The following is a 22,245-nucleotide window of genomic DNA, read 5'->3' as shown; positions in this document are numbered from 1 at the left end:
GAATCTGTCTCTGCTAATCTCTGCTAATATAGCAGAGTTGGCAGTATGCGTACTGTGCTCCTTTATTTCTGGCCTCCACTTTCCTCTGTAGGATCCTACACATTCAGAGGAGGAACTGGAACACTAATTAGTGAAAGCTGACTGTACACTCGATTCTCTCCTTCATGCTATCTTTATCTGCATACACTTTTGTCATCCAGTCTGTTATTCTGTTGGCTCAGAGCTATCGTCTTGGATATCTTCTCAGTTTTCTAAGATATCTTCTAAGCCTTTTCTCTTCTGCTGAGAAACTGCCTCTCACTAACTACTCATAGTTGTTTGTAAGAGAAGCCTTACTATTTTTACCCTAAGTCAGTCAATGTCATCCCATGCCCAAAGTAAGATTTTCTAGTTCTACAGAGCTTAGAAGCCACCACCAGTAAATCCAGCCACCAATCCTTAATCTCTCTTTCTTCCCATAGCCTTCAGTCTATACTGGCTGTCCTTAACCAAGTCTGATAAGCCTTCACTGTTCAGACCTACTTTCCCTCATCCATTTATTTGCTGCCACTCAAGCTGAAGTCTTAAAGTTGTACATGCTTCACTCTTTTACTGAAAACAGTTACTGAAACAGGGCAGAAATAAAGTAACTATAACAGAGCAACTGAGCAACTTCATTATGGATGAGCAGTTCCATGCTCCACCTCTGGAGGATAATCTGAATCATTTGTTCTGGGGGTCTTTATTTTTCACTGTGTGCAGGCTAGTTGTATGCTTCACGGAGTCAGAATAGCTTCTGTACTACTACTATACTGTACACTTTTTGTATTGATTAACCCTTTCCTATTAAATCAAACAGTATTTTGTTTGCTGCTAGGTTTTGAGTAGACTTTAGCCCTACCTACCTGCAGTATAAGCATTTTGCTGAGGTCAGAATACAGCTGTTACCTCAGCACCGTTTGCTTGTTGTTCTACCATTACACTCTAATAGTAATCATTCTACTAAGCACACTCAAAGATAAGCTTGTTTGAAAGGGAAAAATTTAGCAACGATAAATTCTGCAAACCAAACCATTTTTCCTATATTTGTACATTAACTCCATTAAGTAAACTTCCCACTTTTCTGAGCATTGCTCAGTTTCTTTCTGAGTTTCTCTCAGTTCAATAAAATGACTTTGTTGAACAAAAGACTGAAATTCACCAAAGCAATTTAACTAAATGCCCCGCTCAACTATTTGCATGACATAGCTAGTATATAAACCAGAACTGTTGCAAGGCTGCCTTCTGTAAAAGACAAAAAAAAAAAAAATTAAAAAAATACAAGCCACTTCCTCTCCAGGGACTTGTTTAAGAAACAGCAGTAACGCCTAAGGAGCAGCAGCAATTTCTGCCATGACCCGACCACGACAGCAAAATATTTCCAGTAGCACTGAATTAAAGAGAGGGAAAGAGAAAAAGAAAGGTGCTATGGCACTAGTAAGGCATAACCATAACGCACAGCCACCTGTAACTCACTACTCAGCTCTACTTTGGAAAAGTGTGGCAGGACATGGCAGGCAACACACTAGCAATTCGTATTTTCACCCTAGTGAGTCAGATACTTATAAAATGTGGAACACAGTAGTAATGACAGGCTAGAAAAAGTTTCTGGCAGCTTGATTAGCATCACAGAGTTTCAGCAGATGCAGACGTTCAATACAGTTCTCTAAGGAAGTATTTGGCTGCCTTAGTTTGAAGCCATCCTTCTGGTTATGCCATTCTCTGCCTCACTCCACCACGTGTTACAGGGGTTTTCATTTACTGAGGTGGATCATACAGCTCCTTCAAGTTCACTGAAAAGTTTGGAAACTTTGTTCAGTGCTTTAGTGACCATGTCATTAAAGACTGCGTTATAGCATGCACACACCAGACGTACATGATCTTAATTCCAGCATTTTACAACTTTATATCTTTGTAGATTTAATACTGTTCTGTTGTTCCCAGATTTAATTTTAACAGGAAGAAAATTTCAACGAAACCTATTGAGCATATAGATCCTTATTTTGTCTCCTGAGTATGTGTAGTTTATTCAGCAAAAATTCAGTTTAGCAAACATAGGCATATGTTTGAATCTCATTAAAACCTTTGAAATGTGTAAAAACTTTGTACCCTAGTCCTCTTATTGATGCCATTGGGATTGTTTGTGGAAAGGTAAGCATGCAGGCATGGATGGGAGACTGGCTTACACTATGTCTTACACTATGTCTTATTTTGTATTTTATTTTTTTTTTTTGGTGGTATATTTGTTTTATTTGTGTGCTTCGAGTCAGAAAGATTCCCCTGAGAGGAGAGCACTGACCTGTTTTCAAGGATGCCACAGAGCACGCTTCAAATGGAAATGGTTGCAAAGGATGTGGATGATGTCAGGCAAGGCATCATTCCATTAAAGCATTAGGATCTTGCAACTTATGCCATGAGACTTGGAGGTGGCAGTGAGAAGGAATCCTCAGAGAGGTGATAAGAAATTTCCTGGGGAATAGAGCAGGCTGAGCAGAGTTTATTGCAATTGAGAATGTCATTGAGTTCACTGAAACAAAGCCTGGAACAACTGGAACAATGATCTGTCTACAAGGACACTTGGACAAGGAGAGAGCTGTCTATGAGCCTTTTGAATTCCTATGATTTCTAATCAAGTTGTTTTGTGTTTTGTTTTGTTTCATTTTTCCTTTTTTAAAGAGTTAACTTTCTACGTTTCTGTCAAGTAAAATACAGACCTTTTTTTTTTTTTTTTTTTTTTTTTGTCATTGATGGTAGTATTGCTTAAAAGCTTTTTGGTCTTTTTAGGGCAGATTTCTCTAAGGAAAAGGTCTGAGTAGATCCATCACAAAAGGAGTACTGACTTGGATCAGTCAACAAACCCTTTAAAGAGAAAACTGATACAGAATACAAAGAGCTCTAGGATTACCTCAAGTGAACATTATTTTAAAGGATGAAGTAAAGCAGTTTAGCTTCAAACTAAACTTTGTAAGAATAATATACAATATTTTTTATTAGAAACAGCTTTCATTCTCTGTTCAAAATTCTATCCCCAAATCAGCTTCATCTGGAAACTATTCTACGGTAAGAAAAATTAAAAACCAGGTACAAAGACATCAACTTTGGCTTGCAGGTCTTTCATTTGAGTGTTCTGAAGCAGGTTGTTATTCACTGAACAAGCTGCAAAAGAGGATGATTCACTGCTTTTGGTCTGGGTTTCTGAAAGGAAATTGGTGGGGAATTCTCAGTGTTTTGCCATGCTAAATAGAGCCAAGTGACAGTGTTTAGAGACCTTGTTCTACCTATTCCTACCCTATCCCTCAGAGAAGAACATCCACTGAGGAGGACAGGGTGTGTGGCCAGTGCAGTTTTTTCCACCCTCTGTTCCTCCAAATTTTCTCTCTTTCCATTTGGGAGAAGCGCAGAAGATAAATAGTAGAACCCTGGCACTATCAGACACAGCAAGAGCTGTGCCACCAGTTGCAGTGGAGAAGGATTTCATCTCTAATGTTCTGAATATACAGTATTGTTTTGGCAGTCATTAAACATTGGTTGAAATAGATCGGAATAAATCAGATATCAGACAGTCTTGAAAAAAATAAAAATGCCATAAACCCGTGAGGCAAAAGGGACGTGCTCTAGGGGTGTATGGGAGAAACTAGCTATTTATTTCTCCCAGCTGTAAATATGATGAAAAAAGGAAGTTCCTTAAATTTACTGTAGCTATAAGAAATTCATTTTCCTGCATATCCTTAATCTTGAACGCATTTCTACAGTACTGTCTAGTTCTTGGAATTAATGATGTTCTGTACTTTAGCTATTCCAAGAATTGTTTTGTACTTACTTAATTTCTTCAGAGGAACTTACATGCCTAAATCCTCTGGCTGTTTGAAAATCTTGATCTCTAAGACTATTCCAGATGTGAGTCTGCTGTGTTTTCATAAACCAGTAAGAAGCTTATGATGAGACATTTTAGTGGACATACAGGAGACATAGTAAATGCTACAAACTCTTTTCGGTGGATTGTTATTATGCAAATGTCTTAAGCTAAAAACATTAGGAACTTGCATCATCATTTAAATTAAAGGCCAGTAATACCAGTGGGTATATATGAAACAGTGTAGTTAGTCTCACAAATCATTTGGAAAATTGTCTGTAATAATACAAACACTTAGGTTCCTTAGGCACAGAATGGAAAAAAAAATAAATTGTAAATGTATACTTTGTTTCTATTCATTATTAATCATGACTATATAGCGAGTAAGATTAACCCTACTGGCTGTATAAGAGAATAATAAGCTTTGTTATGCAAAGAGTGAACAATAGAATTTAACTGTGGTTTACAAAAGGTTGTGGGTGGGATAACATTATTTGAAACTGTAAATTAGCAACATTAACAGAAAATTAATTTTAAAATTACTTAAAAGTCATATGGGTGGGAATAGGGGCAAGGATAGATATTTATGGACAGGTGTTGATACAAAGGTTGTACAGAGACATAGAAGGGAATGGAGGGTTTTTTTTTGCCAATTTTCTGACAATTAAATGTACTGATCAGACTTGATCACCTTAGGCACTCTTATCATTAGCAGAAAGAAATCTACGGAAGGTGATTCATATAATTTGAAGATAGTAATTGATAATAGCTCAAATTCCAGGTGATTTAAAGGTGATTTGAAGTTCCAGCCATATTCACTGTTCAAATACTGAACCACATACTGAGCCGACACATTTTCACTGGGCCTTACTCTTCATATATTAACAACAAGTTTTTGAGCATATTCTAATTTGCAGGCACACCAAATTTCATCTGTTAGAAATAAAGCTTTAGTTTGCCAAAGCTGAAAATTGGACACATATGTCTGTATAGTCTGTAATTCATAGCTATTTAGAATGGCATATTAGCTCAGCATGCTACAATATGACAGTGACAGCAATTCCCTCTAAATAATTTGTAGAGGCTAAAAGTACACTGGAAGTATGTATTTCATGATGTCTTACAAATAGTTCTTCAATTTTGCATGTATTTCAGTGGCCATCGGTTTTGGTAAAGACAAAATAGCTTTCTTAATACCTGATATAATCAAAATCATATAAAATACATGCTTATGAAATAGCTGGAATTTCTATATTTTCCTGTTTTTCAGAGATGACTGTATACATGGAAATACTATTGTATTGTATATATCAATGTGACCTTTTATAAAAGAGCTGTAGATCTTCTTCCTTGGAAAAATAAAATCAACTGAATGATTTTCAAATGAGAAAATATAAATTTGCAGAACTTGCACCAATATTGTCAGATTTATGTTATTAGCTTGTTTTATCATTTAATTACAGCATACTTCCTCTTTCCTCAAGTCTTATGAGATACCTTATAATTCCATTGAGAATTATCAAATAAGAATTATATGCTACAAATATAGGACAACAGAATTTTCCTATCAAAGGATATTCCTTTGTTGCTCCAAAAATGTTTGATGCTAACATTTTTAAAGAAACCCTTTGAAGTTAACTTCAATGGAAACTCTTACCATTCAAACTAGAAGAGATTTAGTTTACTAATTAGCTCCTTCATTTTGATTTAGTATATATCAAAATCAATTCACAATTATAGATTATTTTTTAATTAAACTTTTTAAAACAGCTGTGTATGTGCTGATGCCAAACTTTCAACCTGCCTTTCTCTTTTATTTAATTTCTTTTCTTTTCAATTACCACCTTGATTTAACATTCTGCATGTTTAAGCGAACAGTACACTCACCAGCTGAAAAGTAAGAAGTCTCATGTAAATTCTTATTCTGGAATGAGTTACACTGTCCACAAATGGCAGTTCCTCTATCATTGCCATCAAGGTTACATCAGTACTCTTAACAAGCTCACTACGGTTCTGAAAGCTTTGTTCTCCTTTGCTTCAGTTCTGCTTTCCTGTCCTTCAGATGAAGTGATGATGAGATTTTTTACTTTCCACCCCATGTACTCTCACACCAGGTAAATATTTGTGCAATGACAATTCATGAAGAACATATGGGAATAATTTTTTAAATGATGGGTTTTAGGGAGAAGAGCATCATAAGAGCTGACGTTATGTATTTTCTTTTTACTTAAACAGCTTTTTCCTTTCCATGTTGTTTTTCTGTATTGAGGGTACACCCACAAAATTTATTATTTTCATCCAAAATCACACATTACCTTGGGTGTCTTTACTGCTTTCTCAATCCCACTTATTTTACTGTAATCTCATCCATTTCTAGCAGCATTCTGCAAAGCGGCTCTTAACTAGGTAAAACTGACATTGTTGCAAATAGGGTCTATCTGCAGCTAAGCAGACATGCAGAACCTGTGCTCAGCAAACTAGAAGAGGCAGATACAGTTCCAACAAGTTGTGATGGTGAAAAGAGTCCAAAAAATGGAATTGTACACCCCTAAAAATGGTCTCCCAGCCTTTGAAACAAGACTTACCTCCATTTGATCCATCTGTTGATTTGCATTTTGAAGGACCTACTGGGTTTTCTGCAATAAGTATGACCATAGTTATGACACTGTGTGGTATGTTTATCTCTTTTCATGTCATCTACATTTTTAACTCTTCTTAATCCTATTTGGAAAAACAGTAAGAAACGTGGGAATAATATGCAGGTTTGGGAAATACTTTTTTTTTCTTTTTTTGGGGGGGGGCGGGTAGCAGAATGATTTTCAAAGAGGACTGAAATTTGGATTAATTATGGTTTAGATTATTAGGCTTGAGACAATCTTAACATCTTTTCTCTCTTTTCTTTAAATAAAATTCTTAAAATAAACACTATAGAAGACAGCAACATTGAAAATGACCATTACAAGTCACTTTTGTGTATCGTTACAAAAATGAAGAGCTATTGTGCAACTCATTCAATTACCAAACTATTTTTGTGTGGATATTGAACTAAATTTGTAATGATGAACTTCAAAATAACCAGAAAGCTGCAGTCTCCCATGTCTTATGATTCTCGCCTCATCAAGATTCCTGTGTGGCCCAGTCCAAATCCAACCTTAATTCCATTAGCATAGATTTAACATATTTTTATTTTGAAATACTGTTGTATATCATCAAGGGCACATTAGTTTGAGTTGCCTTTCCATGCCTACACCTCCAGTTCTACATTAGTGAAGGGAAGACAGATTTCACAGCTGTAGCTCAGTAGTGGGTGTAGCGGGTGGACGTGGAGAATGGATTCCTTTTAAGAAAAAGGAAAGGACATAGGCAGTCACTGCCTCTTGCCCTACAAATTAATGGCAGTCGAAATCTCTGATTAGCTCTGCTGTCCCCTGACTAAAGGTGACAGAGCCTATAAGTAGTCAGCAGTTTCCCACACTACTCCAGTTCGGTGAAAATACTCCAGTGACTCTTCTGTGAGTTAGCTTTTGTTTGAATGCAAGCTGCTTTATTAGAAAGTAGGTTTTGAGTCTGAGTGCAAATTCTTCTTTCATTCTAATTATTCATCTGATCACTTCTTTAATGGAGCATTTGATTTATTTCAAAGTAATCTCTGCTTTTATATGTAAATCACAAGTTTTTGAGAAGAGTGTGGTAATTAAATTATGCAAGGAAAATGCAAAGAAAAACTGTTCTAATCAAAAGGTGGAAATTCCATCAAAATGTTTTATATTTATTTATACAGCCAAGTAACTCATTTTAGAAAAACATTATTTTCTAAAAATGAGATTTTCAGTAGCATGCTGCTATGGGTATGTTCTCTATTTTTCCCCTCCCATACCTGAGTAACTACTTCTGAATGTTCCAAACCTTTTTGTATGAAGCAGATGCATGTGTGTTTTGAAACACATCCACTGTGTGCTGAATTTAATTCAATTACCAATTTCCTGACACAAAAACTTCTCCCACAGTGTGAAGTTTTATTGCTTCATTTGGGCACATAAACACTGTTATATAAAGGTGATAGAGAACAGAACCTAAAGCATTTTAAGAGAGGTAACTATTGCCTGTCCAAACTATATAGTACTCTGTGTTCCTAAGACGAGTAAATATAGCAACCCAGAAGATTAATGAACTGTTAGGCAGGGCATTGAAATCTGAAATCAGTAATCAGTACAAATGAGCAGCACCACCCAGGAAAAGATTTTCATTAATTCTGGGTAGAATTGCGCAAATTTGGTAGTTTTTGGTTAGGAAGGGAAGTTCTCAAAGAACTGAAGTATTCTAATTGCTAATGCTGTCCAAGTACTTCTGTAGGTTTTAAACAGCTTGACCATCTAAGAGCTATGAAAAAGCACTGAAATTTAGCTCATTAAAGAATTTCAAAACACTCATGCTATAAGTGTTGTAGTAAGATAAAAAACTGTAATAAGACCTATGAGAAGATAAGTAACTCTACTTCAGTTTGGCACTTTTCCATGAAGGATGGGATTCCCAGTCTTTGTCTGGGAAATTCAAAGAAGCTCATTTTTATGCTGTTTGGAAATTATGGCAGCAAGATCTCTGAAGGGGGAACTAAATGCATAAACACACATATTTTGATACTGGAAAAGAAGTTATTCAGAGGGACATATTTATTGCTGTTCAGTCTTTGAAACATTTGGGTATTATTTCTGCTTTTTCACCATCACTTCACCACAGAACAGGTGGGTTCCAAATTCCTTACCTACTCACTCATCACCCCTGCAATTTGGAGGAAAGTTGAAGCACATGTGATAATCAATTACTAGTCAAAGTGAGAGTTGATATGTTGCCATAGGAGTGATCAACATTTTATGTACCACTGCTTGTCCATGGTACAGCTTTTGAATAATGGCAAATAGATTTAGTCTTAGAGATGGAGCTGTCCTGCTGCATAGTAAGCAAGACATTATGTTGTTGTTGTTTTCCTCTTTGTGGTTAAAATATTTTCAAAATAAAAGTATACAAAAATAGGAATTGTCAACATTATTGATGTGCGTGAAATAATACCTAAAGAGTGCTCTTAAAGTACCTAATGAGGACCTAAAAGAAAGCAGGAGAGGAACGCTTTGTCAGGGAGTGTAGTGATAGGAAAAGGAGTAGTGGTTTTAAACTAAAAAAGGGTAAGAAATTTAGATTAGATATTAGGAAGATTATTTTTTTTCCTATGAGAAAAAAATTGTGGTGAGGCCCTGGCACAGGCTGTCCAGAGAAGCTGTGGATGCCCCATCCCTGAAGGTGTTCAAGGCCAGGCTGGATGGGGCTTTGGACAACCTGATGTAGTGGGAGGTGTCCCTGCCCATGGCAGGGGATTGGAACTGGGTGGTCTTTAAAGTGCTTTCCAATCCAAACTATTCTATGATTCATGATATGTAGAGGATTCTGAAACAATATGTAAATACAATGTTGTAAAGCAGATTCTGAAGCAACTTGAGGTTTCAGAGAAAATTAGAAAATGTAGATTAAGAATGTGAAATGCATCCATTATAACGTGGCCAACAGAGCACAGCATCAAAAATCAGCTAGAAATTTGGCCTACTCTCTAAGTGCGTATATATGTACAGACACATATAGAGATGTGTGTACATACTTTTCAAAACACATTTATGTGTACATATGGTGTATTAATCCATAATGTAATGTGGTGGGAGTCTTAGGTTGGGTCTTTACCTCTTCCTGCATCTGACATTAAGTGCATTTACCACTGTGCTTTTAAACTAATTCAGATATCTAAGCTGCTGTTAAGAGATCAGTGATAATTTGAAAATGTAGATTTTTTTTTATTATTATTTTGAAAGGAAAAGAAGCTGTAGGCTTTATTTCTGAAAGTACTATGGTGCTAGGAATCATATGAATTCACATAGGACAGATGTGTGATTAATTATATCTTGGTAAAGTACAGGGTCCTCTTCATCCCTACAGCTTAGGTGAAGAGACTGGTAATAAACCAAAAATTATTTTGGCCTATTTTGTTTTAGTTTTATAAAATAATTCTTTTGACTCATTGTGTTTGCTGAATTGAACAGTGTTGCAATGTTTAGAAAAAAGAGTTAAATTTGTATTCATCTTATGTCAGTTCTGTCTTGAATTTCAGAGTATGCAGCTTTAAGAAAATTACTGGTGAGGTGATGATAGACTTACTAAGAGTTTTAAAATCTGAGAGGAAGGTAACAATCCTTATGCATTATTGTTGTCATGAACAATTTAAGTAGTATTTTTAGGTTTCTTTTATGTTGCAGCTGCAGCTCTCCATTTCTCTAAGTCAGATTGCAGGCACTGAAAGGCTGCTTACTTCCTCTGTATCTTTTGCAAAGAAAATGACATATCTGCGCTAGCTGATTTATAAACTGGTGAGGAGGAGGAGGTTCATTTAGTTTCAAAGAAGCCATTATTTCATGGATTTTTAGGGCAGAAGAGTCACCGTTTCTCTTATTGACTGTTCTCTTGGAAGTTTGTGGAAGGAGAAAAGTGGCTACTGTTAGTGGTAGAATGTCTATACTACTGCTTTACTCTGTTATTACAGGAATTAACAGAATGCAGCTTGTCTGAAAAAAGCATATGCAACACTCTTTTGCCCTGTAGCAAAAATAAGGCTTTGGCTATCGAATCTAGGATGTAGAGGAAAAGAGTATATAATTTCTGACAGAAACTTTTCCCTTTAAAGTTTGGTTAATTATAAGTCGTATCTTACAGGTTTCCATTTCTCTTCAATAAGCTTTCCACCATTACTTCCATTCATTTACTTCCTAAGTGCATATTCTCTTTCTTCTTGTTTTACTGACTTTACTTTTTTTCTTTGACTAGAATTCTGTTCTCTTCTTTTTAAGTACATTTTTATTTTCATCAAAATTTGCTGAGCAAAAGAAGACAGGAAGGTCTGGTACAATATGACAGATTCATGAACTGCTTGTATTTTCAAACAATTCAGTGAATTGCTTATATTAAAAATCCATTTTGATTATTGGAAGATAGACCTTGACAACTGCTGATTTTTGTATAATTTTAGCTACAAATAATCTGAAAGTGATATGTGTTGCCTTAAAAAATGTATTTTGATAGCACGAAAAGCAGGACTGTGCTTGCATATTGGAGCACATATTTGCATCTTCTGGTATGTCATATTGTCCTGTTCTGATACGATGCCATTATTCAATAATACTCTCATTTGCAGCTTATTTTGAGGCCACAGAAGTAGTACACCATGTAAAAACACATAGATCCTCAACCTTTACATGCTGATCAGATAAGGTAGAAGGTGGAAAAGAGAAGCACGGTAAAGTGAAATGCGTATAATATTTTTCAAGCCAGGGCAGTTTTCTGTCTACGCTGTTCTTTCTGCCAGACTAGAGTCACCTCTGCAGCAGCCAGATATATAGTCCTTATGGAAAGGTTTCTGACAGCATATTCTAAAGTTATTACTTGTTCTGTGGGATTTTGTGCTTCCTTGAATATCTCCACATCTTCTGCATTATCTCCTATGACTGGGAACAAAGGTTCTCCATGATGTACAAGATCATCTTTACATTACTAGAGTTTTCAAGGAGATTTTCCATTAGACTGTTGTACCTGAAAGGGTCTTTACATCCATCTCTACTATATCACTGCCCTGAAAAGTCATCTGCCTTCATGAAGAATGCTAAAGCAACTGTTTCCATTGCCTAAACCGGTGAGGAATTGTTCAATTCTCACTTCACTGGGACAGGCAGCTTGTATTTGAAAGGAGGGACTACCTCCCTGCTTTCACCAAAGTTGTGAATGTCTGAGCTGAGATTTTCTTTGCACTGTCTATCAGCCATCCCTCTTAGTGTCTTTCAAACTCACCTTTCACCTTGTTTCGTCAATGAAGTTAGATTACTTGAATTTCCCTAGAACTTTGAAGTTCCTCTGCAATACAGATGATATTTCAGATCTACAGTGGTTTATAACACCCTACATTAATATATAACTGCATCAGTGTAAGATATTAAGAAGTCTGTTCCCTTAAAATTTGTGGTTAATGCTTAATAATTCCCATAAATGTACAGATTGCAGAGCATGAGAATAATTTGCTAAATTCTCCTTACAAGCATATCTTTGTCAGGCAGTCATAAAGTAGGTTGAAAGCAAAATGGTTTATAGAAAATTAGTTACACAGCTTGTAAAATGCTCTACAATATTCTGCAAACAAAAGGGAAAATTTCCTGCAATTTCACAATTTTGTACTTGCTCAGATGGCCATTAACCAACAAGATGAAAATCAAATTTATCCTATTCATGCTATGAATTATCTATGATTAGCAGTGTATAGAATGTGATTTTCTAAAGCTCCTTTCATAGACAAGGTATCTTCCAGCACTTCATTTAAAAAAAAAAAAAAAAAAAGAGAGAGAGAGAGAAAAGAAAGAAAAAAAAAAAAAAAAAAGAAAGAAAGAAAAAGATTAAATAAACACCACAAGTATAATAAACCTGTACAGGATCAAACCTTGTATTTTCTTTAGGCCAAGATGGAGTCTTTACTCAGTGACTCTTAGAAATCATGTTGCATAGAATCCTAAAAGTCAAGCTTTCTTTTTGTTATGTCTAGACTTGTTGCAGGACCTGTACCTTATAATAGACTCTGAGGCATATTATGTCTCCTGCTGCCAATATCAAACCAAAATTTGCTAGCATCTTGAATGACCATTTCCCATGTTCCTTTCTTAATTTTGCACATCCATCTTAACCGGCCCCTATTGTACAAAACACATGATCCCTCTATATGTATTTTGGTGTTGTGGGTCAAGCTCTGAGGATAAGGCCAAAAAGTGTGAGAATTCACTGATAATGCTTTTTTATTATTATTATTTGACTTACTGTTTTCTATGCTGCCCTAACAAACTTGAGTAATGTTCTGTTAGCTTTTCTGAACAAGGCTTTTGTATTCTGTGATACTCGCGTAACTCCAGAGAGTGGTGCTCTAACAAAAGCACCAGGTACCATAAGACTTAAAGAGCAGTTACAAATTCTAATGCCACCACAAGTTCCCAGTGGTGCTGCACATGGAAATGAGCTAGAAGTCATACTGCCTTCATGCCACTGCATTAACGCGATCTAGGCTGCAACAGGCCTGTGAGCAAAAAAGATTGGAGTAGCATAAATGTAACCTTTTCAATCACAATAACTATTTTAAAATATAAAAATAGAAACTATTTTGTCCACATGTAAATAACAACTTTCATAAGCCAAAAGTTATTCTAGCTACCTGAACGGGTTGTGTTCCAGTAGGCGTGTGTAGACATTAGTACAAAAAATCCACAATGCCACTGTAGTGATAGGTGTAAAATTAATCACAACAATCATGTAGCTAATGTACAGTCTTTTGATAGCCATATCTGCAAGCTTTGCTGGAGTATTTTAGCAGGACCTAGCTTCCTTAAGTAAATGGCAAAAGCTAATGAAGATGAAAAGGGACTAAACAGCTTGCCCAAGCCATCCTATTAAAACATGGGAGGAGATGCTGATATTTTATGAAGTGTTAAAGTATATCTAAAATACAAAGGTAGAACTGTATTTTTCCTGTTGATGGATACAACCTTTGAGAGTACTAAGTTAGGAAAAAGACTGCATATCCATACAGAGAGTTATCAAAGTGTTTTAGTTAAATGATGTTTACACTGCTCATTAATTGATCTGGTACTTTTAAGAGCTGCCAGTCTGACAATTATGTCCTCTGAGCTTTTAACACATTAAGTGGCCAAAACAAGCAGAACTTTTTCTGTGTATGAAATTGTCACCATGTCTTGCTTAGTAGTAATAAATGTAAGGACTTTGTAGGTATTTTGTTTATTCTTCAAGCCAATTTGTCATCAGCATTTTTTCCTTAGGTCATCACCAAGAGTTAATTATTGTCAAATGCAGTATGAATTTCCATAAATCTGAACTAAAACCACTGCCCCCTCTGAAGACACTTCTTTCAAGGTTTCACATGATAATATTGAGCATTACCAGCTTGGCCAGTTTTGAGCTAGTAGCATCAGGGTAAAATAGCCCACATGTTACTAGTTGGTCAGTCAGACCCTAGAAATTTGCAATGCATACCTCTTCACTTGGTAAGTAGGGTCTGTTATAGACTTGATATAAAAATACGATGTAAAGGATGGTGGTATAAGGAATGACCTGATACAAGTAGAGCCCCCAAAAGGTGTTTAGCATCAGGAAAATATACTTCCATCTCATTTAGTTATTCTAGTTTGCATCGTGACTGCATTTTGCATGGGGTGCTGCTTTCCTAACTCAGGACATATATGGCTCTAGCTGTGTAAGGTGGCAGTAGCTGTGGATATCCTCCACGGTAGAGAGCTGGCAAAGGCCAATTTGTGTCACTCATCCTCCCTCTGCCATGTAGGAAGCTGGAAGGAGTATTAGAGCAGTGTACTATGTTCTGACACTGCTGGAGTGACAAAAGCCTGCTTTAGGCCCGTGTGTGGTAAAGCTCTGTCAGACTAAGTGACCCAGGTATTATTCTCCAGTCAGCAATTCATGTCATTGCTTACTTGAGCTTTTGGGTGAATCTGCAATGTTAAATATGGGGGGAGGATTTGTTTTGTTTGTTTTGATTTAGAGTGCCTCAGCTGTAATAAACACATTCTTAATGCAAAGAAAAAGAAAAATGTAGAATTTTAGAAGGCTTTTCTGCTCTCATGAAATTCCAGTCTACTCACAAAGCAAATGTTCAATTCCCTTGTGTGTTTCCAAACACTGAAAGAGTTTGGATTGCTAAAGGTTTGTCCTACACTGGTTTTGAGGGCCCTGGAAGTATTAATGCCCTGTGCCATCCACGTTTATCACGTTGTCCTGGACACTGAGAACCATCATCCTGCATGAAGCCAGATGCTGGCATTAAAAGTGACTCACAGTAGATGTAAGAAATTCTTCACTGTTGTAGCTGATTGATGGCAGCAACAGGACATTTCACTTGAGACTGCTTCAGCACAGCTAATCGTACGTCCAATTTAATATTAGACTCAATTTTCCCGTCATGCAATGGGCTGACAGCAACATCAGAACATTTCTCTCATCTTATTCCTGCACAGTTTAAGAAACGTACATCCAAGGGCTGAAAAAGGTCAGTAAATTAAACAAGAACAAAACCTGGCATTACGTCTCTTTCAAGTTTGCAAAGAGAATTTTCCATGGCTGTGTGCTCTGAAAAGGGCTGTACTCCAAATGACACACTGCTAATCTGGTGATCCAAAATAATTTTTAAGGCTTGGGTAAGTGCTGTGGGCTAAATTCAGCTTTTTCTTACACTTCATTCCAAATGTCCTACAGAAATTTGTAAAGAGACAGTGAAGACTTGTGGTCAAACATTACAATAGAGGTGCAGCTGAGCCACTTCAAGGGTACAAATCCAAATTAAATTCTGTGATGCAAAAAGAACAAAATAAGACAGATGAAAGTAGGGGGGAAGCTGGGCACAGTAGGTGTGTGGGCTACATTGATCTCCTAAGGATATTGCAGTCTGTTGCTGAGAGGCCAGCAGGAAGGAAGCTTATCATGTATGGTGTTCATGACAGGTGAGCAGCTAGATTTTGCAGTGCTAAAGAAAAAAAATAAGAAAGTAGCCCATTCAATGTTTCAAGGCACAGTAATAAAGATGTCATAAAGGGTCACAGAGCTAATCTAAATCCAGTTATTTGTTCCTCCAGGAAGAATATTTTGTGCTTGCATATAATGAGCATATATTCACCTTTGATACCAAAAAGTTACAATAGAATATGAAGCCACAGGATGCGTATATGGTGCCCATGAGCAGCCCAGTCCTGGGATTTAAAAGTAATGAGTTTCTGGTTTGGGTCTCCTCAGCATAGTGTTTTTGCTGTGCATGTGCTCACATACTTGCGTCTTGCAGGCCCTTTGGGCTTTCTGTCTTTCTGCTAGCAACAGGCTGCTTCTGACATTGCCTGCCACAGCCATCTCCTAATCTCCTGCCTCATCCAGGTGTTGCTGCCTTTATATAGCCAGTGCCTAGCTTGTATCCTGTCTGGACCTCTTTCATTATTATCTTGGTGCTAAATTGTGATATGCAAACATAATACTGTAAGCTAAATTGTCTACTTTCAGTTTAGCTGAGAGGGGAAGGCAGCATTTAGTAACTGACAAGAAGCTTTATTGAATGTTACTAAGCTTATTATACTACTGTTAGCATATTATTTACATTTTTGCATTTTTTTTCCAGAATTAAATATAGCACTGGAAAACCTTTTTATGAGTATCCCAAGATACAGACTGTAATGAGAAAATATACATGTTTATACGTGTATACCAATACCAAAGTGGTTTATGTATGTTTATTCTTCTTCTAGTACCATTTTTCTTTCCTGATTTTGTTTTTGCTTTTACAAAGGGAGAGAAAAGTGCATTTTACAGCCTGATCTATTATTTTTTTTAGCAAGTCCTTTCACAATTGAGACAGCATACTTTTTGTTACTATGAAAGAAATTTTGACACTTATTAAAAATACAGCGTAAAATATGCAGAGAGACTAGCTGTTTAGAACTTGTGTGAAACAGAAATGTAACAGATAAGATGCTACCTGTTTTGAATCATACACTTACAAAAATGCATGCTTGAAACCAGTAGTCATGTCTTTTATTATCGTATCCTGATAGCATGCTTTGTGTGTTAAAAATAAAAGCAAGACCTCATTTAGCCACTCGAGTTTTAGAGACTTTACTGCACTTCAGGCATTGTTATTAGCCAAGGCTTGTTATGTACATTTCTGCCTGTCAGGCTTTATCTCCTAAGCCTCCCTGTCTTGGTGGGAATACATAAGCATTTTTTTGTGCCACTAGGGTCTAAAGAAAGCCAGTTGGAATTAGTGTTGAACTGTCCTCCGTCTCCAATGTTAACAGTGAATCACAGATTAAATCCAGATGTTAAGAGGCAAGAGGCACTCCTGTTAGCTGAATGCATGCAACTGTGCAAATTCTCCACTCCACTGCAATTTAAGTGGGATCCAAAGACAATGAATTCTCCTTTTAGCAAGACTGCTAAAACCCTGAACAACTGCTGGTCCTTGCAGTCTTCCATATATACTACTGTACTGTGTTCTAATTTGACCACCAAAAACAAAAACAAACAAAACAAACAAACAAACAAAAAACCCGTAGGTAAAACACAGTAGGACTGTAGTTCAGTCAAGACCCTAAGCTCCTGGCAGGGTTAAACATAAAATGTAAATATGTCTTTGTCAACATAGCCTCAGCTCACTGAAGACCGAGTTAGTATTTTACAAATATGTGTATAAGTCTTCTTACAGTTAATATATCCTTACAAATGTAAATGCATATGTTACTTACTTCTACTATAACATTTTCACATTCACAGACCCCCATTTTTTTTCTGGGTCATTTTAACCTCCCTGATATTTGCAGGAGGTGCAACACAGCAGGGAGCAAACAATGCAGTAGATTTCTGAAGTGCTGTGGTGGTAACTTCCTAACACACAGGCTAAGGAGATGATGATGGCAGGTGTTCTGGCTGGACCTCTTACAAACAAAGAGGAACTGGTTGGGTTGTGAGGGTCAGAGCAGCCTTGGTTACAGTGACCACGAGATGTTGGAGTTCAGGGTTGTGCAAGGAGAGAATAAAGCTAAAAGCAGGGCCACAACCCTGGAGTTCAGGAGAAACTTACTCTGTTTGGGTATCTGCTTGGAAGAATTCTGTGAGGTACAGTCCTGAAGAGAAGAGAGTCTAGAACAGCTGGCTGATTTTCAAGGATCTTCTACAAGCTTCAAAATGTTTCATCCCCAGGTGTGGGAAATCAAGCAAATGTGGCAGAAGTCCCACGTGGATGAACAAGTAGCAGCTGTCAAAACTCATACATAAAAGGAAGAACAATTGAGGTAGAAGCTGGACCAGGTATCCCATGAGGAATACAGAGCTGCTGTCTGAGCAGAGATAGGGGTACTGTTACTATTGGGTGGAGATGGGATTAGGAAAGTCAAAGCCCACGTGGAGTTGAATCTGGAACATGAAGGGCTTCCATGGGTACAACAGCAGCTAAAGAAAGACTAGGGAAAATGTGGGCCTGCTGCTGAATGGGTTAGGGAAGCTGGTGACATGAAAACAGATGAGATACTTTGTGCCTTCTTCACCTCAGTCTTGATAGGTAAGACTGACCTTCAGGAAAACCAAGTCCTGAAACCCATGAGAAAGTTTGGAACCATTAGTGGAAGGGGATCAGGTTAAGAAACATCTAAACAAAATGGACATACAGAAGTCCATGCAATCTGATGGGATACACCCATGATTACTGAGGGATCTGGACAATGTTCTTGCAAGGGCACGCTTCGTTCATTAACATCCGCTTTAATGACCTGGATGATGGCACAGAGTGCACTTTCAGCAACTCTGTAAATAACAGAAAACCGGGACGAATGGCTGATCAACAGATGGTTGTGCTGCCATTCAGAAGGTCCTTGTTAGGTTGGAGGACTGACCCAACAGGAACCTCAAGATATTCAACAAGGGGAAGTGCAAAGTCCTGCACTGAAGAAGGAATAAACCAGTATAGGTTTAAGACCAATCAGCTGGAGAGCAGCTTAGCAGAAAAGTCCTTGCAAGTTTGAAGGGACAGGTTGAACAAGTCAGCGATGTGCCACAAAGAAAGCGAACAGCTCTCTGGGCAACATTAGGAAAAGTGTTGCCAGCAGATTGAAGGAGGTGATCCTTCCCTTCTACTCAGCACTGGTGAGGCCACACTAGGAGTGCTGGATCCAGTTCTGGGCACCTCAGTACAAGAGAGATGTGGACATACTGGAGAGAGTCCAGCAGAGGGCCACAAAAATGATTAAATGACTGGAACACCTCTCCTGTAAGGAAAGGCTGAGAGAGCTGAGACTCTTAGCTTGGAAAAGAGAAGACTTGTGGAATCTCTTGAATGTCTATACATACCTGAAGGGAGAATGCAAAGAAGATAGAGCCAGCTGGATTTCACTCCATTCACCACCACTCTCTGGGCCCAGATGTCCAGCCAGTTTTTAACCCAGCAGAGAGTGTACCTGTACAGGCCATGGGCTGCCAGCTTCTCCAGGAGAATACTGTGGGAAAATCCCATGTCACTTGTCTTTCTTGGAGTAAAGGCAGTGATGAAGATAGAGTTTATGTTACTTGATCCCGAACAACAAGTCAGTAAGATCTGCATGAAGAAATCAAAATGGAGTAGTAACCTGAGTAGGAACTGAGTAGTTAGAAATATGGTTTAGGCTTTAAACTTACTAAAGTAATATAAATCACATTACCTCATAAACCTCCAGTAAGAAGTCAGTTGGCAAATAACAAACTGAAAAGTAAATATATATATATAATCTTGCATACATAAACCAGCTGAAGCAATATATTGGAATATTTTTAAAGATTAATAATTTAGAATTGTGTAAAAAAGCTATATAAAACATATTATTATAGCTGGTTGTATTTTGACAGTATAGTAAAGCTTTATATTGCACGTGGTTGAGTCACTTTGATGATAAAATTTTCTTTTTCTTTTGCAGAAAATGATGAGGTCATCAGTGTTTCATATGTTCATACTAAGCATGGTAGCTGTAGATGTGATTGTTGCTGCTAGTAACTACTACAAAGGAGAAAATTTCAAGAGACAGTATGATGAATTTTACCTAGCTGAGGTGAGTATGCTGAAACGACTATCTAGATGTTTTTCAAGATAAGCTAAAGTAGAAAATGTGAATGTCAAGCACATTTAAGTACGTAATTTTTTTATTCCCTTAAGCATTCCAAGAATTCTTTGCTAACTTGTTCAAGTTCCTCTGTCTGACAATGTCTGACAGCCCTATTTTACAACCTTTTGAAAGGTAATTTCCTCAAACAAAATGTCAGTGGTAATGAGCTGAGGCTTAAGTATAACATTTGCAGGCAATGCATGGCTGCTGAGTTGCTATCTTTTTCTACCAGGACTGTAACATCCGTAAGAATTTAACTTTAAAAAATGGCAAAACTCTGTCTTTAAATATTGTATTTCTTTCTAAATCATCTTTATTTGACATGTATGTGTCTTCAAGATGGTCCTTGAGCATAACCAGAATAGTGTTGCGAGTAGCCTAGGTTCAGTAACCTCAATAGCACAATACAAAGGAACATTTATTCAGTCTTAAATTTAGTGAAGGAGAAGGATGTGCTCCTGAACCAGTGTAGCAGAGGAAAACAGTTTCTTTTTATGCGGCATTTTGGCTGAGAGCCTGCTTGACTGTTTAGTTTGTCAAAGATATTGCTGTAGAGCATGTGCTAAAGTGCCTAGAACATTGCTTACATGACTTTTTAGTTTTTTAGTTTAGTTCAGTTATCAAAATAAATAAATAAATAAATAAAAGTTTTGAAGTATTTGGTAGTAATATATAGGTATAGTTTCAAATACATATTTTTCCTGAATCAAGAGTGAAATCAGTACTGTAGCATTCCTTATCAACAATACTTAATTCCATGAGCACTATGAATTGTCACTTTATCTGAAGATAAAGCTACCACTGCTGAAATTCACTGAGATGGGTTCTCTGAAGATGCTGATCACTGTTGCCTGGATTGTACATGTCTAGCTGTGTGGTTACTGCAGTTCCCCTGACTTCAATAATTATTACACTGTCCTTTGGAGCCAGAGGGTCCAGTTGAAAAGAAGACGCCCTGAGAGTAATTTATGGCCTCACTTCCTGGGGCTGACATTCTTAGGCTAGTGCACTTGACAGCATGTTTTGACTTGTGATTCTGCTGCCTCTGGTATGCCTTCAAGGCTGACAATGACAATGGCAGAAGAATTGCAAGTCGAGAAGTTTGATGGCTTGTACTCCTGGGGTTTTAAATGTCTAAATAGACTTGTGAGTCACGCTCAAGTGCTCAACTTTAAACCTTGTAGTGCTTAACATTATGGTGCTTAATGCATCTCATTGTTTTAAGGGAGGTTGAGTTGATACTCATTTTTAAATTTCTGTTAGTTTTAGAATTTGTGTGTGATCTCTTAAGGTCCTACAAAGCAGAGACCACCAATTCAAAAACATGAGAAAACAAGGAAAAACATGAAAACAAGGAAAAACTAAAGGTAGCACCAGAGTCCAAACTCTCAAAAGAGTGCAGGTTGCATCAGTACTGCACCATTTCAGCAGTATATCCCATACTGCTGATCAGCAAACGGTAGGACTCATCAGATCTCAAATATGGAATTCACCCTACATCTCAGAAAAACAAGTTCTGGCTTAGTTTCACTGTTTAGAACCAGAATTCCAGTCAGAAGGTAGCTAAGTGGTGGCTTCATATTTTCAAATTATAATCAAGACTAAACAACCTCCTCCCAAAGAGTTATGAAACTACTTTGTTCCAGACATTAAACAAGTTCTTAAGAAAAGCCCACACATTTAACATACTGAAATTATCTCAACTTTTAGACAGTTGTCATAGAAAGAATAATTGTGAAATGTGTTAATGTATTATCTTTATTTTATCTTGAGTTCTGAGCATATTCTAAAAACAACATGAATGTGAAAGAAGATGATCCTGGGAATAAGATGTTGGAATAAAACCAACAAAGTCTGGATTCTCTTATGATAACCCCTGCAGGGTTGACAATATTTTCACTTCATAGAAGTGAAGACAGTGAAACTCATTTTAATCTCCAGGCCAAAATGAGTAATTAAATCAGCATTAAAGCCTGAGACCATGAACTTTTCATGGAAGGCATTTTTTCTTTATGCCCAGGATACAGCAAGTGGAGTCTGGATTCTTAACAAAATAACTTTAATTCTATTTATATTCAAAATAGGAAACGCTGCATGTGCTATTTCTATTTTGGCACTGAATATATAGTATAATTATGCTTTTATTAATCAGTGCTAGAAATACTCTCTTCCACATCTATTTGAAGTCTAGGGTTTGGGCTTTTTTTTCGATAGAAATACTTGCCAGGGTTTTATACTTCAAAATGAGTGTATTGTGTAGATTAGTGTACTAAATTTCTGACCTATGAACAATGTCTCATTTTCTTTAAGGATGTATTTTTCTGTCTCTGCATAGCTTAGATTGATCAGAATACCAATTTATTAGTGAGGAAGCTGTCAGAAAAATAATTTGCTTATATTCTACATGTTTACTTTTCTATAAGCTAAAGTAGTCTGGAATAGGGAAAGGTATTCTGCTTATCTGTAAGGCATACTTGTTTGTTGTCCATTTGGCTTTTGTTTCTTTTGTTGTTTGTTTTTTAACCTGTGATTCTTTCACTATAGAACCTATGAAAATCAAATAATAACCCCCTAGTATTTTATGGCAGGTGGTATAAAATGCAGCATCAGAAGAGC

General features: G+C 37.0%; 1 protein-coding gene across 2 annotated transcripts in view; it reads left to right on the top strand.

The window, feature by feature from the left end:
- Positions 1 to 22,245, top strand: part of NALCN (sodium leak channel, non-selective) — a 229,320-nt gene that overhangs the window by 101,249 nt on the left and 105,826 nt on the right. For both annotated transcript variants that reach the window (XM_068677799.1, XM_068677790.1), the window contains exon 11: positions 19,444 to 19,575. In XM_068677799.1, the coding sequence (XP_068533900.1) occupies positions 19,444 to 19,575 (132 nt within the window). The remainder of the gene's footprint in view (positions 1 to 19,443; positions 19,576 to 22,245) is intronic.

The sequence above is a fragment of the Anas acuta genome, chromosome 1 (genome assembly GCF_963932015.1).
Source record: "Anas acuta chromosome 1, bAnaAcu1.1, whole genome shotgun sequence".
NCBI lineage: Eukaryota > Metazoa > Chordata > Aves > Anseriformes > Anatidae > Anas > Anas acuta.
This window is presented reverse-complemented; position numbering and strand designations above follow the sequence as displayed.